The following is a 17,256-nucleotide window of genomic DNA, read 5'->3' as shown; positions in this document are numbered from 1 at the left end:
CAACTGAAAATTTCAATATGCAGATAATTTGATTAAGATTAAATACAAAAATTATATGTAAGATGAAATATGATATTCTATACTAAAAAGTGGTCCTTAATAAATTGTGTGAGTGTGTGTGTGTGAAAGAGAGAGAGAATGTGGACAAAGTGAATGCATGAAAAATAGTGAACTCAAAAGCGACTTTTAAGAAGAAAAAAAAAGCATACATGCATATTGCATACTGATCAGCACCCTAGCTTTCCCTAAAAACAATCATTGCTTGATCCAATTTTTAAAAATCTTATCTGCTTTTGTATCTAAAATGATATAAATATATGTTCTAGAAAAAGACAAAAATACGAAGATCTGACATGATACAATATTATTACTTAATTATCTCATTTAGACCACTTTTGGGTATGCAGTACCCTGTTTTCATCTCATTAATTTATCGATTAATCTTTATCATTATTTTGGTGAAAGTTTTCACATATGCCATTCAATAACTTAAGAAAAGCACTTGAATGCAATATTCTCCCTGTGAATTACCTTATTCAGCATGATCTTCTGCATCAGCTCACAATGGCCCCATCATATTGCCTTACATTCACCAATTGCAAGCAATCTTTGTCCGTCACTTTCTTACATGATCAAATGTTTTAGCTCATTAACACAAGTTTTTGTAGTTATGCAAAGAGTTTTTAATCGAGAGAACCTCCTGGAAATATCAAGTCATATAAAACCCATGTCTGTTTTGTTATTTTTTTTTATTGTACAACACTTCTCTCCGTGTAACCCTGGGTGTTCACTTGCTGTCTAGTTGATGACCTGAGCCTCTTGATGCGTGGCAAACAGTCCATTTGGCTCACCATAATCTCCTATTGTCTTATATGAAGATACTTGAATAGGGGAAATAAAAATCAAAATTAGAATTATCAAAATTACACAATTTCAATCAGTTATAGTTCATGATTAAGTGATCTTGAATTTCACCAAATCCTAACCCATGGAGTTCCTTTAAAATAAATCAATAGGCCTACATATTTCCAAGGATGGATATTTAAAATAATAATAATTACAACTTACAAGAGTTAATTTCAAGAAAATAAAATGTAAATAAAATGTAATAAGCAGTTCTGTTACTTGGGCTAGTTATAATAAGTAACATATATTTCTCTGACTAATTGCTTCATGTTGAAAAATATTTATGTCCTCATTTATTCTATCATATTTTCATATTTGCTTTAATTTTTTGCTCAGTAATCAGTCTTTTAATGTCTATATCACAATATTGCAATGATCACAGTTCAAAATCTGTTTTTGCGTGTCTTTGTCTGGAACATTTGTGTGCATTTTGCTATTCGCATTTTGCTATTCCCTGTGCGGGGCTACCGCCACTTGTATCTGGGGACTCAGCGGGGGTGTGATACAGGTCACCGTTGTCGGTAGTGCCCCTAGTGACCCCTGCCTCTTCCTCTTGGACACTGTTATCCTCACTGGCATTGGTGCTACCATCAGGGTCGATGTACGACAACGAGGTCTGGATGCCAAGAGTGGCGCTCGTGACAGGCCTGCGCTCGTCCGCTGGAGAACCAGTTCCTTCTTGTTCAGCTACACTTGCTGCCTGCCCAGCATATGGGGTTTTTATCACTCGACCGCTCTCAACGACGTCATTAGGGATTTCGTTTGAGATCCATGGTTGGAAGATGTCGCGCTTCGTCTGTTGTTGTTGGGCGCTCTCAGCGTCAGAATGATCGGTTCGTTGATCAAAACTCGCTATTCCCTGTGCGGGGCTACCGCCACTTGTATCTTTGGACTCAGCGGGGGTGTGATACAGGTCACCGTTGTCGGTAGTGCCCCTAGTGACCCCTGCCTCTTCCTCTTGGACACTGTTATCCTCACTGGCATTGGTGCTACCATCAGGGTCGATGGACGACAACGAGGTCTGGATACCAAGAGTGGCGCTCGTGACAGGCCTGCGCTCGTCCGCTGGAGAACCAGTTCCTTCTTGTTCAGCTACACTTGCTGCCTGCCCAGCATATGGGGTTTTTATCACTCGACCGCTTTCAACGACGTCATTAGGGATTTCGTTTGAGATCCAAGGTGGGAAGATGTCGCGCTTCGTCTGTTGTTGCTGTTGTTGTTGTTGGGCGCTCTCAGCGTCAGAATGATCGGTTCGTTGATCAAAACTCGCGTCGCTCTCGAGATCCAAATACGAAAAAGACGTCTGCACAGCCGTAGTTTCCAGGTCGTTGCTTCCTGGAGAAAAATTGACATCGACTTTGGCTACCCGGACTGGCGAAGGCCTAACTGGCATGCCAAGAACATTAAACATGACGGGTTGCGGCTTTGCATCTTGAGAGGGCGGATTATGAGCAGCCTCCTCTTTGGTTTTGCGTGTGCCTGCATCGTCACTGGAAACACTTGGTTCATCAACTGCCTTAACTAGCTGCTCTGCTTGTTTCTCGGCTGCTGAATCGGACTCAACATCGACACTTTCCGTTGAGGACCTTGCCTTATCTCCCTTGGAAGACTTCCGTAGTTTTTTCAACTTTTTGACATTCAGCCTTTTGGGCATCTTTAGCTTGGGAGACTTCCGGACAGCGTCAATGTCAACGACGGTCTGGTTGACTTCGGCGATATGTTCCAGCGACGTTCCAAACCATTCTTTGTCTTCTTCACCCACCTCTTCAACTCGGTGTGCCGTGTCCGGCGGTACGATACCTTCCTCACCTGTATAATAATAATAATAATAATAATAATAATGTAATAATAAAGGTTATTTCATTGTCTATGTTCCTATTATTAAATAATACATTTCAGAAAAGTATTCAACTATTATATGTAAATTAATTATTAGTTAAATAAATAAAATCAAAATCAAAATATTTAACTCCAGCAAATGCACTGTATACGTGCTAACAATGAGCGTGTTATTGCAAATGATAACATGCACTAAGACTATAGCACAGGTAGATAAATTAGTATGTAAATAAATACAGAGACGGAAAAACAAACAAATACAAAATTAAATTTACATGGTTGTTCTTTAAAAAACGATCGTAAAAATACTCATATACTCGCCATAGGATTCAATTTCAACAAGATGACCCTGCCCGTCTTCTCTAAAATCTTGGACATCGATCTCAGCGCCATCTATTTTCACCCAGGAGCTGTCACTAGAGATCGGAGACATTACTCGCTTCGTGGGGACAGGAGGCTCGTACACGTAGTCGAGGCCGCCGTCGTCTAAAGTTTCCTCGTTACCAGGGTTGACAATACCTCGCTCCTTTTCCACCCACGACACTTTCTTGCTGGGATCTGGAAATGTTCTTCTTTTAGTTCTTTTAGTTTTCCTGGCTGAAATTTGAAGGTTGACTGATAAAAAAAACATCGTGTTAAAAATGTTTTGTTTCTTAACACATTTTTCTTATCTAAAATCCGAAACTGCCGTGTTCGTACGTTCATTTGTAACATATATAGTAGGTGTAGTATATCGACTTAGGGCAAGATGCCCACCAAGCAGTGTCTGCGTGCGTACACGTACGCACGCGCGCGATTCTGTGTCTGTCATTCTCTCGCGTGCTCGATTGTGTGCATGCTTAATATTCATTACCTAAACGTGCCCTTCTGTCGTAGGTGTTTTCCTCACACGGGCTATAGACATCCGGGCCCGGGCGACCTTGTTGGCGGCAAACATAGCACTGCTCCTTCTCCAGTTTCTTTTTCTGCGATCTGCAAATCCGGATTTAAAACGCTGTATTTATGTCCAGGCAATAAAACGGCTAGATGCACTTGATTTAATTAAAAATATTTCACACGCGGGGTTAAGAGATCTTTTTATTTCATCCTGCTTGATAAAGATTTTTTTATCTAAAATACCTCTCATTATCACACCTAAAGGTTTTCATACTAAGTCAAATTTAAGAGCAAGGAATCTTTGTTTACAAAATATAAATGTATAATTCAAGAGAAAAATGTTTTACCTTTTTCTAATGGTAAAAAAAGCTATAAAAACGCCAACAACCAGGATTGCAAACAATACCATCGATCCAAGCAAAATATATACGAATTCCTCATCTTCTGCTGAAAGAAAAAGTGCAATGGTCTGTTTATTTATGTATAACTATTACATAAACAAAAATGATGAAACTGTCCTTTTATAAAGCCTTGCATTACTTCGTAAAAATTGTGATCAGTATTTTATTGACGTTATACTGTACCTCGCTCACAAAGAGTACCGCCGTAGCCGGACGGACACTGGCAGTAAAACTTGAAATATTTGGAGGTCGAGTGCCCCTCCTCCCACTCTACACACTTCCCCTGGTTCATACACGGGTCACTGGCACAGTCTATAACGGCTGGACATGAAATATAAAATGTCTTGAAGATTTAAAAGAATGGCATAAAGAAAAATGTCTAAATGAAAGTTAAGAAAGAAAGTTAAGTAATAAGCATAATATATGAGTGCTATGATTCATAACGTCAGTGTGACCAGTTATTTATTGGTTAGCTCTGTTTCTTTTTAAAATTGTGTATCAGCAAGTACGACCGCAAAACTCTTTAAAATGCTCTTTGCTGAAAGAATATCTTCAAACAAAGCGTCATTACCTAGGAGAGCGTCTGCAGTCATCTTTCTCTTGTCGGCTTGCTTTACGACGCAGTGGTAGGTTCCAGCTGCGTAGGAGCCGACGTGGTTTATAATGAGTCGTCTGCCTTCCATCTTGTATCTAGGACGAGATGAAACCATGACTATATCGTAAACTGAACTATGTGATTCTTTAATCCAGAATTAAATGAATTTAAAATAAGAAAATAGTTCCATGTCACAGAATAATCTAGGTTTGGAATAATGGTCTTAAACTATATTTATATTGATATTACGAATTTAAAACCCGGTTATTAGATATATTGGGACGGAAAACAAATACTTTTTACATAAGTTTTGTACTTCCTGCTTGTCTTGAAACTCTTGAATCACCGGTAAAAAGTATTTTGTCTGATGACGTTATCCATATCTAAAGCAATTTTAGTCCAAGGCTTTTTTTTTGCTAAATACCTCAATTTCACACATTGAACTTTTAGCCCTACCAATAACATGCTATTAGACAAAAACAAAGACAATGTTGTGAAAAAAAATCATTAATCAGTGACACTACCTTGGGTCAGTACTGCCTTTGGTAATCCGGTCTCCGTTAGGCGTGATCCAGTAGATCTCGGTAGGTGTCGCTGTTAGGTCATAAAGACACCGTAGTATGACTTTAGATCCTTCGTTTCCAGTGATCGGCCGGGCGATGTTGGCTACAAAAAAGATAATAAATAATAATAATAGTAAATAAATAATAAATGAATAAAAATTTGCAGGATTAGAGTGGCACAGATATCTTCGCAGTGAAAGATCTATTTTATGAAGCTTCAGTTTGCCCATTATTTTAATTTTAATCCATAGCCCATGATAACTTCATGTTTGCTTTATTTATTTATTTTTTTTCCTAACTGAAAATATCTTGAAATTCCTAGGGAACGCGTGTCATACACTGTTCTCTAGATTTATAATATGGGTGCAGTGATAAAGTAAATGATGCTTTATTTCTTTCTTTTTTTTCATGTTTTGGTGTCTTTATTTTATTTTACTCTTTCTCGCACGGTGACAGCCACCCAGCCATCAAACTTGGCGCCATTTGCCACATAATTACCTGTGTTACACGCATTATTGATACAGAGTCTTTCCTGAAGATGGCCGCCGTCGCAATGGCCGCCCCTGGTCCCATCCTCTCCCTGACACACTCGCTTTCTCATCTCAACCCCCTCGCCGCAAGTGACGGTGCATGATGACCAGCGACTCCACTCCGACCACCGAAAATGGACGGCTGCAGTGACCGTTGGACGGCCTTGGCCCCTATTCTGTAAAGCCGTGGTCATATGGATGCGTTTCATTTGGGGGATTGCTAAAAATGACAAAAGTTTGTTTGTGATGTGGATTGGTGTATTCTACGCTTAACTAATTACAGCTGTCTCCAAAATAACGTGCGATTAAGTGTTGTTTAAATCACGTTTAAATTGATCTCAGTTCGATCATGCGCTATACATAAAAGACATTTCAGATAACTTCTGTGACCTTTGCCAGTGCGAACTTGATCAAAATGATAGTAGCCTTTTTTCCAAGTCTTTTATTAACGACGCAAGTGAATTGGAAAGTGAAAAATTGAAAAGATATGCAAAATAAATTAATGTACAAAAAATAATACCTGATGAAATAAATGATGGAAACATCAGTCACACTTTCCATTATAAAAAAAATTAAATGCAACTAAATGCATATCATACCTTTAACTCGGTGTGGTTTGGGGCATCTTCTAATCACACATCGAACAACTTCATTTCCGTTTCCGGGACACATGACCAGACCCGAAGTGATAATACATGTTCTGGACCTGCTTCGGAAACCCATGCCACAAGTCGCTGAGCATTCTGTCCATGGTAGCCACTGCGACCAGCCGAAAAAATCTATTTCAAAACGAACAGCATTTTATATAATAATTATTATTATTTCAATCATTGCCATAGAATAAAAAAATCAAATAAGTGCAAAACCTTTTATATTCACATTTCATTAAAATTGTGTTACAGACCAAAATGAGTGCGCCTAAAATGCTTTTTTTAATTTTTTGAATTCTAAATACATCTTATAGACTCATCTTGAAACTGACACTTTAACTCAGGCTGTGAATCTATCGATGATGTTTATACAACTTCTGGATAATATCGAGGTGTCCCAGACCTCTTTGAGCGCTGATTTCGTTGAAAAACCTTTAAGGGGTTCTAATTTGAATCACTATTGGATGTTTATTTTAGATATTTTTTTCTCTTTATTTATTTTTTTATCCTTATATTCATATATAAACCGTACATTTTCAATTATACCATTACCTGGACAGCTCTGTAACTTGACATACGCTTTCATCTCTCGCCATTTTCCGCCCGGACACGGTTGGCCTTCAACTCGGACACACGATCGGTATCTGGTCAAGTGCCCCGTCTGGCCACAAGTCACCGAGCAGTGACCCCACGCTGACCACTCAGTCCAGGTGGACACGTAAAACGTTTTCCCCTTATCACACAACCTCGTAGCGGGCTTAAGGGCGGCGGGCTTAAGGGCGGCGGGAGTCTGTTGAGGGCTTGTCTCTTTTCTAAGACTGGCCAGATAAAAGGGCCCACTGGTATCGTTGTAAGCCTGGGCCATGTATTTCTCATTTTGGTCTATGTTTCGAGCGTTTTGGCTGGCGGTGTACTGCACGACTGTTTTCCTGAAGCTTGTTCCTGTACGTTTCATGGTCGGCTTGCCTTCTGGCTCTGACTTTTGTACTTTCTTGTACACAAGGCTGTTCTCTTTACCTTTTCCAAGTTTTCTTTGCATTTGCTTTGTTTTCTTTGCTTTGATAACAGCATGCAGTTTCTTTGATTTCTTTTTCCCTTGCGTTGGTTTTATATCCACCTTTATCTCCACCTTCTTGCGAAATGGAGCTTTGGTAGGGATAATTTCCACAGCTTCAAGAGGGGCCATGTTGTTTTTCTTCGGTCTTTTGGTGGGGATGGTTGTAGGTATTATCTCCACCTTGTTGTAAGGTACGATGGTTTTCTTACGAAATGGGGCTTTGGTAGGGATAATTTCCACAGCTTTAAGCGGGACCGTGTTGTTTTTCTTCGGTCTTCTGGTGGGGATGATTCCCACTCGTTCGTACGGTATGCTGCCTTTCTTTTGCTTTGGAGCGCGGGTTGGGATAATTTCAACGGCATTATATGGAACTTTATATTTATCTTTGACCTTCCTTGATGCATTACTACTGGTGACATTGGGAGTCGTGGCGCTAGCAGTTGGGGTTATCTTAACGACATCATGTGGAACCTTTGAGCCGTTTACTTTGGCAGCGTTATTTTTTACCTTTCTTGATCCACTGCTAGTAGTGGCATTTTGATAATATGACCGGTTGGAAACAGTTGTATTCAAATTATTAATAATCTCTGTTTTGTTTTTGACTTTGTGTAAATAGCTTGAAGATTGCTTTTTGTTGTGTTTCTTCTTCAAATGCGCAATGAGCGTTTTTAGGAAAGCAACGTGCATTTTGTGCTCTTTGGCAGATTTATAAGAAGGCGGGTGTTTGTTGCCAGATTTAAGACTTTTTAACAGCCACGGGGTGAACTTTTCCTTCCAAAAAGTGAGCAATCTTTTGTCCTCTGAGATCACGTCCTTCTCTGGGTATATAGTGGGGGAAATATCCATTTTTGAGCCATTTGTTTTTGCATTTAACTTGTGTTCCTTTGTACGAATGCTTCCATCTTTCAAAACGTTGACGGACATTGCCCGCCTGAGTGCGTCGGCAAGTTTCTTGTCTTTCGACGGCAATCCAATATCAAGATGCTTGATTTTGTCCTTCCCTTCTTTAGAAAGTTTTTTTACGTCCGATGTTTTAAGTCCTCGACGTTCGGTGACGTTCGTTAGTTTCACTTTGACGTGCATTTTTGGAGGTGTTTTGTCTTGCACACTTCTTTTGTGAGTTCTCACGTTTGTGTTTTCTGCCTCATAATTTCTAGCGTACCTGGCAGAGGGAAGTGATTCCACTTCCGTGTCTAATTTGGCATGACGTCTCGATTTTGTCGACAAATCGTTTTTGACTTCTGTACAAACAAAATTTGAATTCAATTACAAACTTTTCATTCAACATGCTATTCATATATTTGTAAGATTTTCACTTTACTACAACTTAAATATAATACCATAACCGAATTTTCGAAAAAAAATTTTTTTTCATGTTATATTTACTTGTTAATTTCTTCGTGTTCATTTGTTACAATGGACTTTTTTCTGAGAAAGTTGTACGTTTAAGATACGTTTTAACAAGGCCAGTTTCAGATACAAAATTTCCATTTTAACTCGGTTCCTGGATACCGTTGTAAAACTAAGCTTTTTAGCCCTTTATTGAACAGCATGGTGATTTGCTGTATATCAGAAATTACAACGGGCTTTTGTGATAGTGCTAACCGTTACGTTGGTCATTATTTTCATTAAAATAGATCTAAGTCTACTGAATACTACCGTTTCTGGGCTGACCTGCGAGTTCTTCCTTGTGTAATCCATTTGTCTTAACAGTAGCAAACAACAGCAGAACACACAGGAATATGGTACAGTCTACCAGTCGGAGCATCTTCTTGCACAGTGCAGAAAATAACGAAAACTATCAATTGGGTAAGAACTGAACTATGGCATAGTCCTCCATTTTGTTGGCTACGCTGTTGACGCGACCTTCACGTCCAGCGTTTATGACGCACACGTGTGACGTTGCGTCGTCGGTGCAAGGCGCGCCAAAGATGACGAACTGTGTTAGCGAAACGTCATGTGTGCCCTTTCTATGTCCCCATTAATGAAATCTATATGAATCTCTAAGCTTTTCGTAAAAATAGTGCTCATAATGTGATCATAACCTGAATAACAACACAGACTCGCTTAGCATATAATAAAAATAATTTCATTATTCTGATGAGCATTTAAAACAGAATACAATCAACTGAAAATTTCAATATGCAGATAACTTGATTAAGATTAAATACAGAAATTATATGTAAGATGAGATATGATATTCTATACTAAAAAGTGGTCCTTAACAATAAATTATGTGTGTGTGTGTGTGTGTGTGTGTGTGAAACAGAGAGAGAATGAAGACAAAGTGAATGCATGAAAAATAGTGAACTCAAAGTGAACTTATTAAGAAGAAAAAAAACAGGCATATAGGCCTACATGCATATTGCATATTGATCAGCACCCTTTCTTTCCCCAAAAAACAATCACTGCTTGATCCAATTTTTAAAAAATCTTATCTGCTTTTGTATCTAAAATGATATAAATAAATGTTCTAGAAAAAGACAAAAATACGAAGATCTGACATGATACAATATTATTACCAATCTCATTTAGACCACTTTTGGGTATGCAGTAGGCCTACCCTGTTTTGATCTAATTAATTTATCAAGCAATCTTAATTATTTTGGTGCCATTCCATAACTTCAGAAAAGCACCTGAATGCAAATATTCTTCCATTCCAGCGAATTGCTTATTAAGCATGATCTTCTGCATGAGCTCACAATGGCTCCAGTCATATTGCCTTACATTCACCAAGCAATCTTTGCCAGTCACATCCTGACATGATCAATTGTTTTAGCCCATTAACACAAGTTTTTTGTAGTTCTGCAAAGAGTTTTTAACAAAGAGAATGTCCTTAAAATGTCAAGCTGTAGAAATTCCATGTCTGTTTTGTTATTTTCTGATTGTTCAACATTTCTATCCATGTAACCCCAGATGTCCACTCGCTGTCTAGTTGATGACCTGAGCCTCTTGATGCGTGGCAAACAGTCCATTTGGCTCACCATAATCTCCTATTGTCTTATATGAAGATACTTGAATAGGGGAAATAAAAATTCAAAATTAGAATGATCAAAATTACACAATTTCAATCAGTTATACTTCATGATTAAGTGACCTTGAACTTTACCAAATCATACCCCATGGGGCTCCTTTAAAATAAATCTATACACATTTCCAAGGATGGAAATTTAACATAATAATTATTACAACTTACAAGAGTTAATTTCAAGAAAATAAAATGTTTCAGTTAATAATAAGCAGTTCTGTTACTTGGGCTATTTATAATAAGTAACATATATTTCTCTGACTTACTAATTAATAATTGCTTCATGTTAGAAAATGTTAATGTCCTCATTTATTCTGTCATATTTTCATATTTGCTTTTATTTTTTTGCTCAATAATCAGTCTTTTAATGTCTATATCAAAATATTGCAATGATCACAGTTCAAAATCTGGTTTTGCGTGTCTTTGTCTGGAACATTTGTGTGCATTTTGCATCGTTATGTTTGTAACTTACACGGCAAGGTGAAACCAATAAACATTTTATGTCATGCCCTTAAAATTGTGCAAAACAAAGCTCATCGCAAAGACTTTGACAAAAAATACCAATTGCCTATATATGAAGCAAAGCCTTAATACTAGCACAGTAGCCCCTAAATAATTTACAGTCACCATTTAGCAAAGCATTTAGCTCAAAAATGAATGACCAATATATAGGAAAACTATAGCTCAACAACATACCGCCAACATACAGCAAAGCATTTAGTTAAAAAACATGCCACCAACATATAGCAAAGCTCAACAATCTATTGCAACATTTATTTCTCAACTTGCCAATTTATCAATATAAAATTTTACTTTAAAAAAAGGCTTAAACATATTTCATGGCAACTATATACCATCTTCATCCCCACTGGTTGTAACAAGTCGTTTGCCTTCCTCTCCCTCTGGCGGGTGAAGCCCACACACACCATATTTCCTCATCAGTGGCAGGATGATAATGTCGTTATACAGACACATGCCCACAAATAGAAGGAAGAAACCAATGAGCTGAAAGAAAAGAAGATTCAGGATGAAAACTTGACTTTCTCTGACTACAGAAGTTGAACATGGACATATTTGCAATACAGCTTCAGAAAGTAAAACAAAATCAAGTTGAGCTGAATAAATAAATTTATCACTAAAAAACACATTAACAGGTAAGTAAACATAAAAATCAAGAATCAGGGGCGTAACCAGGCATACGCACGGATGCACTGTGCGTACAATTTTTTGAGCCAACCATGATATTATTCTCCATAAATTCAGTGTATTTTTCAACGGAATATAATCGTACCTGAGAATTTTCAAAATCTGTGCGTACAATTTTAAATGGTCTGGTTACGCCCCTGAGAATGTATAATTAAAATAAATAAACTGGCTACCACCACATAAATTTATAAGAGTAAGCTTTATTTGGCTGGAGGCTCAGTTGAGCTCTAACTAAACCAGAAATGAACTAGCATTGAAGTATGCGAAATCTACACCCTAAATGAGCAGGCAACCTTAGCAGGCAACTGCCTCCAGAAAGAGTCTCCAGGGAGTTGGACCTATCTACATAGAACAATAGTTACATTGGCAATGAGCCCTAAGGCATGCATGTGTACCTGTAAATACTGAAAGGTCTGCCAGCCTACTGCCAGGGTGACCACCCAGATGGACGCCGTCCTCAAGCTGTCCAGGACCATACGCGTCGTCGCACTCATCTCCTTGGTAACAGAGATACCAGAGAAGTTGAAAAATGCGATACTGACTATGTTACCTGAAAGAGATAAATTGAGTGTGATTAAACCACGCTCTTCTGTCTTAATGACTAATAATTCTGTCTTATTACAGTAACAATTAGAGATTTACATTTTGACATTTTGATTAACAGACTGACATTTTGCTTATACCAATGAATTAATATTTCTATACCTCACATGCTACCTGGTGACTGGTATATATATATATACAACACATACCTCAGAAGTTTTTTTATAATAAGTGCTTTAATCTACAATAGTAATAATGTTAACTTTGTCTTCAAGTCTGTACACAAAATTCTACATATTAAAGTATATTGAGATACAGTGGAAAATGACATGCATTATCACAAAAGTAATAAATAAATAAATAAATAAATAAATAAATAAATAAAATTGTATTTCGTTAATTCATTATCCTACAATCAATTTGGTCATTGTACCCATTACCTACCAAAGGTTGCAAGTGCCACAATCCAGCTATTAGATATTTGTATAAATCCATCAATGGCATCTTCTAACCTTCCTTCTGGGTTGTCGCTAAACGGATGCCCAACATCAATGTAGTACATAGGGACCAGCAGTATACCAAGGATAGTAAAACCAAAGAATCCTAAAAATTTGCAAAATACTAAGATTAGGTATTTATTTAAGTGCTAAATAAATTATTACTATTATACTTGTTCCAATGCTGTAGCTGTAATTCCAACAAGGTGTTGATGTGGAAGTACACTAGACTTGCTGACACACTTAACACACTAGTACTGTCACATTGCTGTAACACCTAACACATTGATGCTGCCATGCCTTACACACATTTTCACAATTTACACTCTGAAATAGTCACAGCTAATGGCCCTTTGCTGTCACAGCGTACACATTGTCACACCTAACACACTGATACTGTCACACCTAACACGATGAGACTGTCACACCTAACACACTAATGTAGCTCAACACATTGATATTGTCACAGCTAACACATTCCTACCTTCCCAGCCTACTGCCTGTAGAGGTGGCACATTGTGTTTCATCACAAATTTCTCCTCTACAACCATCTGCACTGCCACTATGATCTGGGCCATGATAATTAATAAGTCACCTGAAATATTGGGATATATAAAAGTGTATAGATTATTATTATTATTATTATTATTATTATTATTATTATTATCTGAAAATGACTTGGGGGACAACTGCCAATAATGTGGATATTTTCTAACAGTATATCACATTGTGCAACATTACTAAATCCAAAATCTTACAAGAACTTAAATGGTTTTCATTACCTGCGATGATACCGTTTGTATCAGATTTGTCATGGTCCCCAAACACGACATCAGCCACCCCCACCAGGGCCAGACCTGCGATGACCCAGAATATTCCAACCCACATGTAAGTCTTGATAATACGACCCAGGAATGCCACAGAGAGGAGAGCAGTGAACACTATAACAGCACCTGAAAATATCAATATACATTGGCATTGATCTAAAACCTAATTAACAAATAATACAATAGTTAAATGGGAAATGCTAATTTAAAATGAAAATAGGCTGGGCTATTTTAAAAACATAGCCATTAAAAATAATATTTGTTTACGTTTTTAGTCTTTTTAAAACACTGTTCTGTATACAAATTTTTATTTCATTCTAGGTCAACCTTTTTGTTTTGAAATATTGAGAGAGGTGGAGGGGAGTTGAGTGGGGTGGGGGTGAGGGGTGGGGGCAAAAAAGGGAGGACTGACCCATGCCCATCTAACCAGTAAACAGCTAGCTGTTGCAGGAAGCTCTCTACTTTATATAATTACCTCTTAACATCTGGAAACTAGAGGCGTAGGTCAAATTCAACCCCAGGTACATGATGGACGTGCCACACATGTCGCAGAGTGCCGGCGGGAGAAATATCAAGGGGTTGAAATTCTGGTTGCCGAGTTCCATGGGTTTATCACGAACTTTGTTCACCAGTCGTATGATGTGGAATACAAACAGACAGGAAAGCTCTCCTAAGAACATACCAACTGCCTGAAGTCAGAGATGAAATTTGTAGGAATTTAGTATTTTAGTTTCAATACATATCTGTTGACTTTCTTATAAACACATTTAAAACAACTGAAAATATAGATATAGTTGTGTTGATTTACATCAATTGACAGTAGGCTGGCATGCTTTACTCTAAGTCATTTTTTCACAATATCACTATACATTATTTCCATATCTTACTCCATTGTTAATATTAAACACTAAGTGGTACCTGTAAAAATGGATGGTCAAATGGTCTCATATGTCCTGTGGAATCCAATGAAGATGTTTTGTCTGCCCATCTGGAAATACAGACATATAAACATATTTAAATTAAAAAAAAACTGTTCAGGTTTCCAAGGTTACTATTTATAGACTTCAGTCATATATTGAGTTCTGAATCATAAAAGCACAATCTGCGAAGCAACAGAAACTTACATGAATAATAAATAAATAAATAAATAAATAAACAATTAGAATAATCTGTCTAATCTATCAGAAGTGAAAATCAGATGTACTAGTATGTAAACAATGCTATCAATGTGGAGGGAAATGGAAAATTGATATCAATATTCCATCATTTCAAAGAAGTGACATTGTTGGTACGTACATCAAGTGAATATTTTAGTATTATAGATTAAAATCTTGAATATTTGTTGTTCACAATCTGAATATTTTTCCTTTATTTTTAAAAATAAAATCACGGTTTCCAGGGAATATATTCATTGTTTTCATAAATGCACATCAAGTCATGTCATCCACTGAATCTTCATTGTAAATCATTAAATTTAAAAGTATTTGTTAAGTACACAATTAACATCTCTCAAGTGAATACACTTTATTTCAATGCTGACTACAATGAGCTATAACAACAGTTAGCACTGAGGCTTTGTAATAAAATCTTATCAGTCTTTGGGCTCCATTATGTAGGAATCAACCTTAGGCTCTATTCCCATAGATTTTAGATCGATCTATCCCCGCGGGGAGTCTCACTAGATTACTTTCAGATAATCCGACTTAAATGTCCGTCCCGTCTACTACAAGCTGTAAGGGGGTAATTAACTTTCGTGTCCGCCCGACTGACAGCTATTTAGCGTGAACCCCCAGGGAGTTAGGTCGATCTAAAGTAGGTCGATCTAATCTATGGAAATGGGGTGTTAGAGCATCACATGGTTAATTCCACAAATTGTCACTAATGTGTACTTCATATTATGAAGGAGTCCATATAGACTAGGGCAAAGTACTGTGTGGGCAAAACAGAGCCTTTTATAGATTGATTTTGTAATATATGTGCATCTTTATCACTGTTTTTATATATATAATAATGCTATGAATAATTATTCTAATTATGGCAACTATATTTTATATTTATCTACTGATATCTATCTAGGACAGGCATCCAAAAATATCTTATAGTCATTAAAGCAAGGGGATATTATGGATGCCCCCCCTCCCCTCCTTTCTTCCTGGGTAAAACTTGCCACAAAGAACTTAAGGAAACAAAAGATTGGAAAATGATCATGGCAACATTGGCATACACTTAGTCACTTTTCAGTGGATTGCCAAAACTAACTTCCCTCTTCTGCTTTCATTTCAAACAGAATGACAATGTATCCATTGAGACAAACGGGATGAATGAAATCATCTGTAAAATGCTATCAGTTCAGTAAACTTCCTGGAAAACTCAGCCATCATAGCAATATGTGCAGCAGAGAAGACATGACTACATGTTATAATTGTATGGTTTTTACTAGTAACCACAACTTTAAAGTTACACTCCATGGGTTTCAAAATCCCCCAAATGCTTAGTTTTGCTATCCACGGCTTCTAATAAAACCTAACATACACCTTGGCCCCTTAAATATTTTTTCTGGTTGTTGATATTTCCAATTGAAACTTATTAGGTAGTTGGTCATTGGTTATAATGACTGGCCAGTCATTTTAAACTAAATCAACCTGTATATATTCAATTAAAGGTCGGTGGAGATTGGGAAAGATAAATAATTTGTGAGTCCGAAAAAATGCCCCCCCCCCCCCCCGAAAATCAAATCTGATGTAGTTGCCCTTTAAATTTTTATTTCAGTTGTGACCAATTAAGAAACTGCAAATATACAGGAATAGAACCTTTTTTTCTCTTCATAACTGTATGTAGCGGTATACCAAGAGCTAAAAACATGTAGATGCTGAAACTGGATTGATACAGCTCAATGTTTTTTGCGCAGTAAACTAAAGAGTGCTTTTGGTACTGGTACAATCTGTGTGATTGTACACATAAAACGGCATTGCTAACTTATTGTTGTACAAGTAATCCACTAAAGTAATCAAATGTTAACACAAAACCTTCTGTACGGAACAAACCAATATTATCAACGTACAAATACGTACTTTGTGGATAACGTGTTTATCGTTCCGCTGACAAACATCAGCACCGCCAGACAAATCTGGTAACATGTCCAAGCCATCGCGCTTGTTGTTTACCGACGATCCCAACTTTCCCAGTCTTCAACTTTCTTATAGTTCAGTAGTCCTCTTGACGCTGGAATATGTTCGGACTATAAGTTAGGATCAACGCGTCTTGTCCAACCTCCCCTATCACATGATTTTCAAAGCGAAGGTCGTGTTGCAGATTTGATAATATAATTTGATGACTGATAACAGCAAGACTACAATGTGACCTCTTGGTGACCCCGCAGCGTAAACTTCCGGCTTCAACGTGAGCACGAGCGCTCGTGTTTACCTCGTCCTAACGTGGCAACTAGGAAGTGTGTTTTTTTTTTTTTTTTTTTTAAATATCTGACTTCATAGAAGGTTTTTTTCCCAATGCATCTTGACAAAGTCAGATATAAGAACTGCTAAGGTGAATTACCCTTTCCTTCTCTTATTATGTCCATGCTTAACGTAAGAAAACGCAGTGTTTTTGGACGTTAACGATAAGAACATTAACCAAGTCGTAAAGTTAACTTTTATTAAGTTAACAAATTGAAATAAAACTACAAATTTTGATATAAGTGACTGTAGCCATTTAAAATGCATTATGATTATACAAAAACGC

General features: G+C 37.3%; 2 protein-coding genes across 3 annotated transcripts; both read right to left on the bottom strand.

Moving 5' to 3' along the window:
* Window positions 1–97: 97 nt before the first annotated feature.
* Window positions 98–9,364, bottom strand: LOC147759837 (uncharacterized). Of its 2 annotated transcripts, none has more exons than XM_086994766.1 (11): window positions 9,092–9,364; window positions 6,913–8,658; window positions 6,310–6,489; window positions 5,679–5,930; window positions 5,142–5,283; window positions 4,594–4,712; window positions 4,206–4,343; window positions 3,969–4,065; window positions 3,599–3,717; window positions 3,067–3,342; window positions 98–2,715 (listed from the first exon to the last, which is right to left on the bottom strand). In XM_086994766.1, exons 1-11 carry the CDS (start codon window positions 9,183–9,185, stop codon window positions 1,340–1,342), a joined length of 4,539 nt encoding a protein of 1,512 aa, XP_086850892.1. In that variant the 5' UTR covers window positions 9,186–9,364; the 3' UTR covers window positions 98–1,339. The 2 variants fall into 2 exon arrangements, with proteins under 2 accessions (XP_086850892.1, XP_086850891.1); XM_086994765.1 differs by having other exon boundaries at window positions 3,969–4,068; window positions 9,092–9,357.
* Window positions 9,365–9,490: 126 nt separating this feature from the next.
* On the bottom strand, window positions 9,491–16,913 carry LOC106166773 (solute carrier family 35 member F6). The gene is made up of 9 exons (XM_013545430.2): window positions 16,590–16,913; window positions 14,437–14,506; window positions 13,994–14,207; window positions 13,474–13,644; window positions 13,176–13,286; window positions 12,639–12,797; window positions 12,047–12,201; window positions 11,300–11,450; window positions 9,491–10,431 (listed from the first exon to the last, which is right to left on the bottom strand). Exons 1-9 carry the CDS (start codon window positions 16,664–16,666, stop codon window positions 10,349–10,351), a joined length of 1,191 nt encoding a protein of 396 aa, XP_013400884.2. The 5' UTR covers window positions 16,667–16,913; the 3' UTR covers window positions 9,491–10,348.
* Window positions 16,914–17,256: the final 343 nt, after the last annotated feature.

Source organism: Lingula anatina, chromosome 9, assembly GCF_051362555.1.
Source record: "Lingula anatina isolate TDL-2025a chromosome 9, LinAna3.0, whole genome shotgun sequence".
Lineage (NCBI taxonomy): Eukaryota > Metazoa > Brachiopoda > Lingulata > Lingulida > Lingulidae > Lingula > Lingula anatina.
The sequence above is the reverse complement of the archived record's forward strand: the minus strand, read 5'-3'. Positions and strand labels throughout refer to the sequence as shown.

What these genes read in the sequence shown, in the direction of transcription:
- LOC106166773 (XM_013545430.2), bottom strand. Translation starts at nt 16,666, where the DNA reads ATGGCTTGGACATGTTACCAGATTTGTCTGGCGGTGCTGATGTTTGTC. An exon ending in ACAGGCAGTAGGCTGGGAAG is followed by an intron (nt 12,798 to 13,175) that starts GTAGGAATGTGT and finishes GCAAATTTTTAG; the next exon opens with GATTCTTTGGTTTTACTATC. An exon ending in AACCAGTGGGGATGAAGATG is followed by an intron (nt 10,432 to 11,299) that starts GTATATAGTTGC and finishes CCCCTATTCAAG; the next exon opens with TATCTTCATATAAGACAATA.
- LOC147759837 (XM_086994765.1), bottom strand. Translation starts at nt 9,185, where the DNA reads ATGCTCCGACTGGTAGACTGTACCATATTCCTGTGTGTTCTGCTGTTG. An exon ending in CAAACCACACCGAGTTAAAG is followed by an intron (nt 5,931 to 6,309) that starts GTATGATATGCA and finishes TGTCATTTTTAG; the next exon opens with CAATCCCCCAAATGAAACGC. An exon ending in GACTGCAGACGCTCTCCTAG is followed by an intron (nt 4,344 to 4,593) that starts GTAATGACGCTT and finishes TTTCATGTCCAG; the next exon opens with CCGTTATAGACTGTGCCAGT.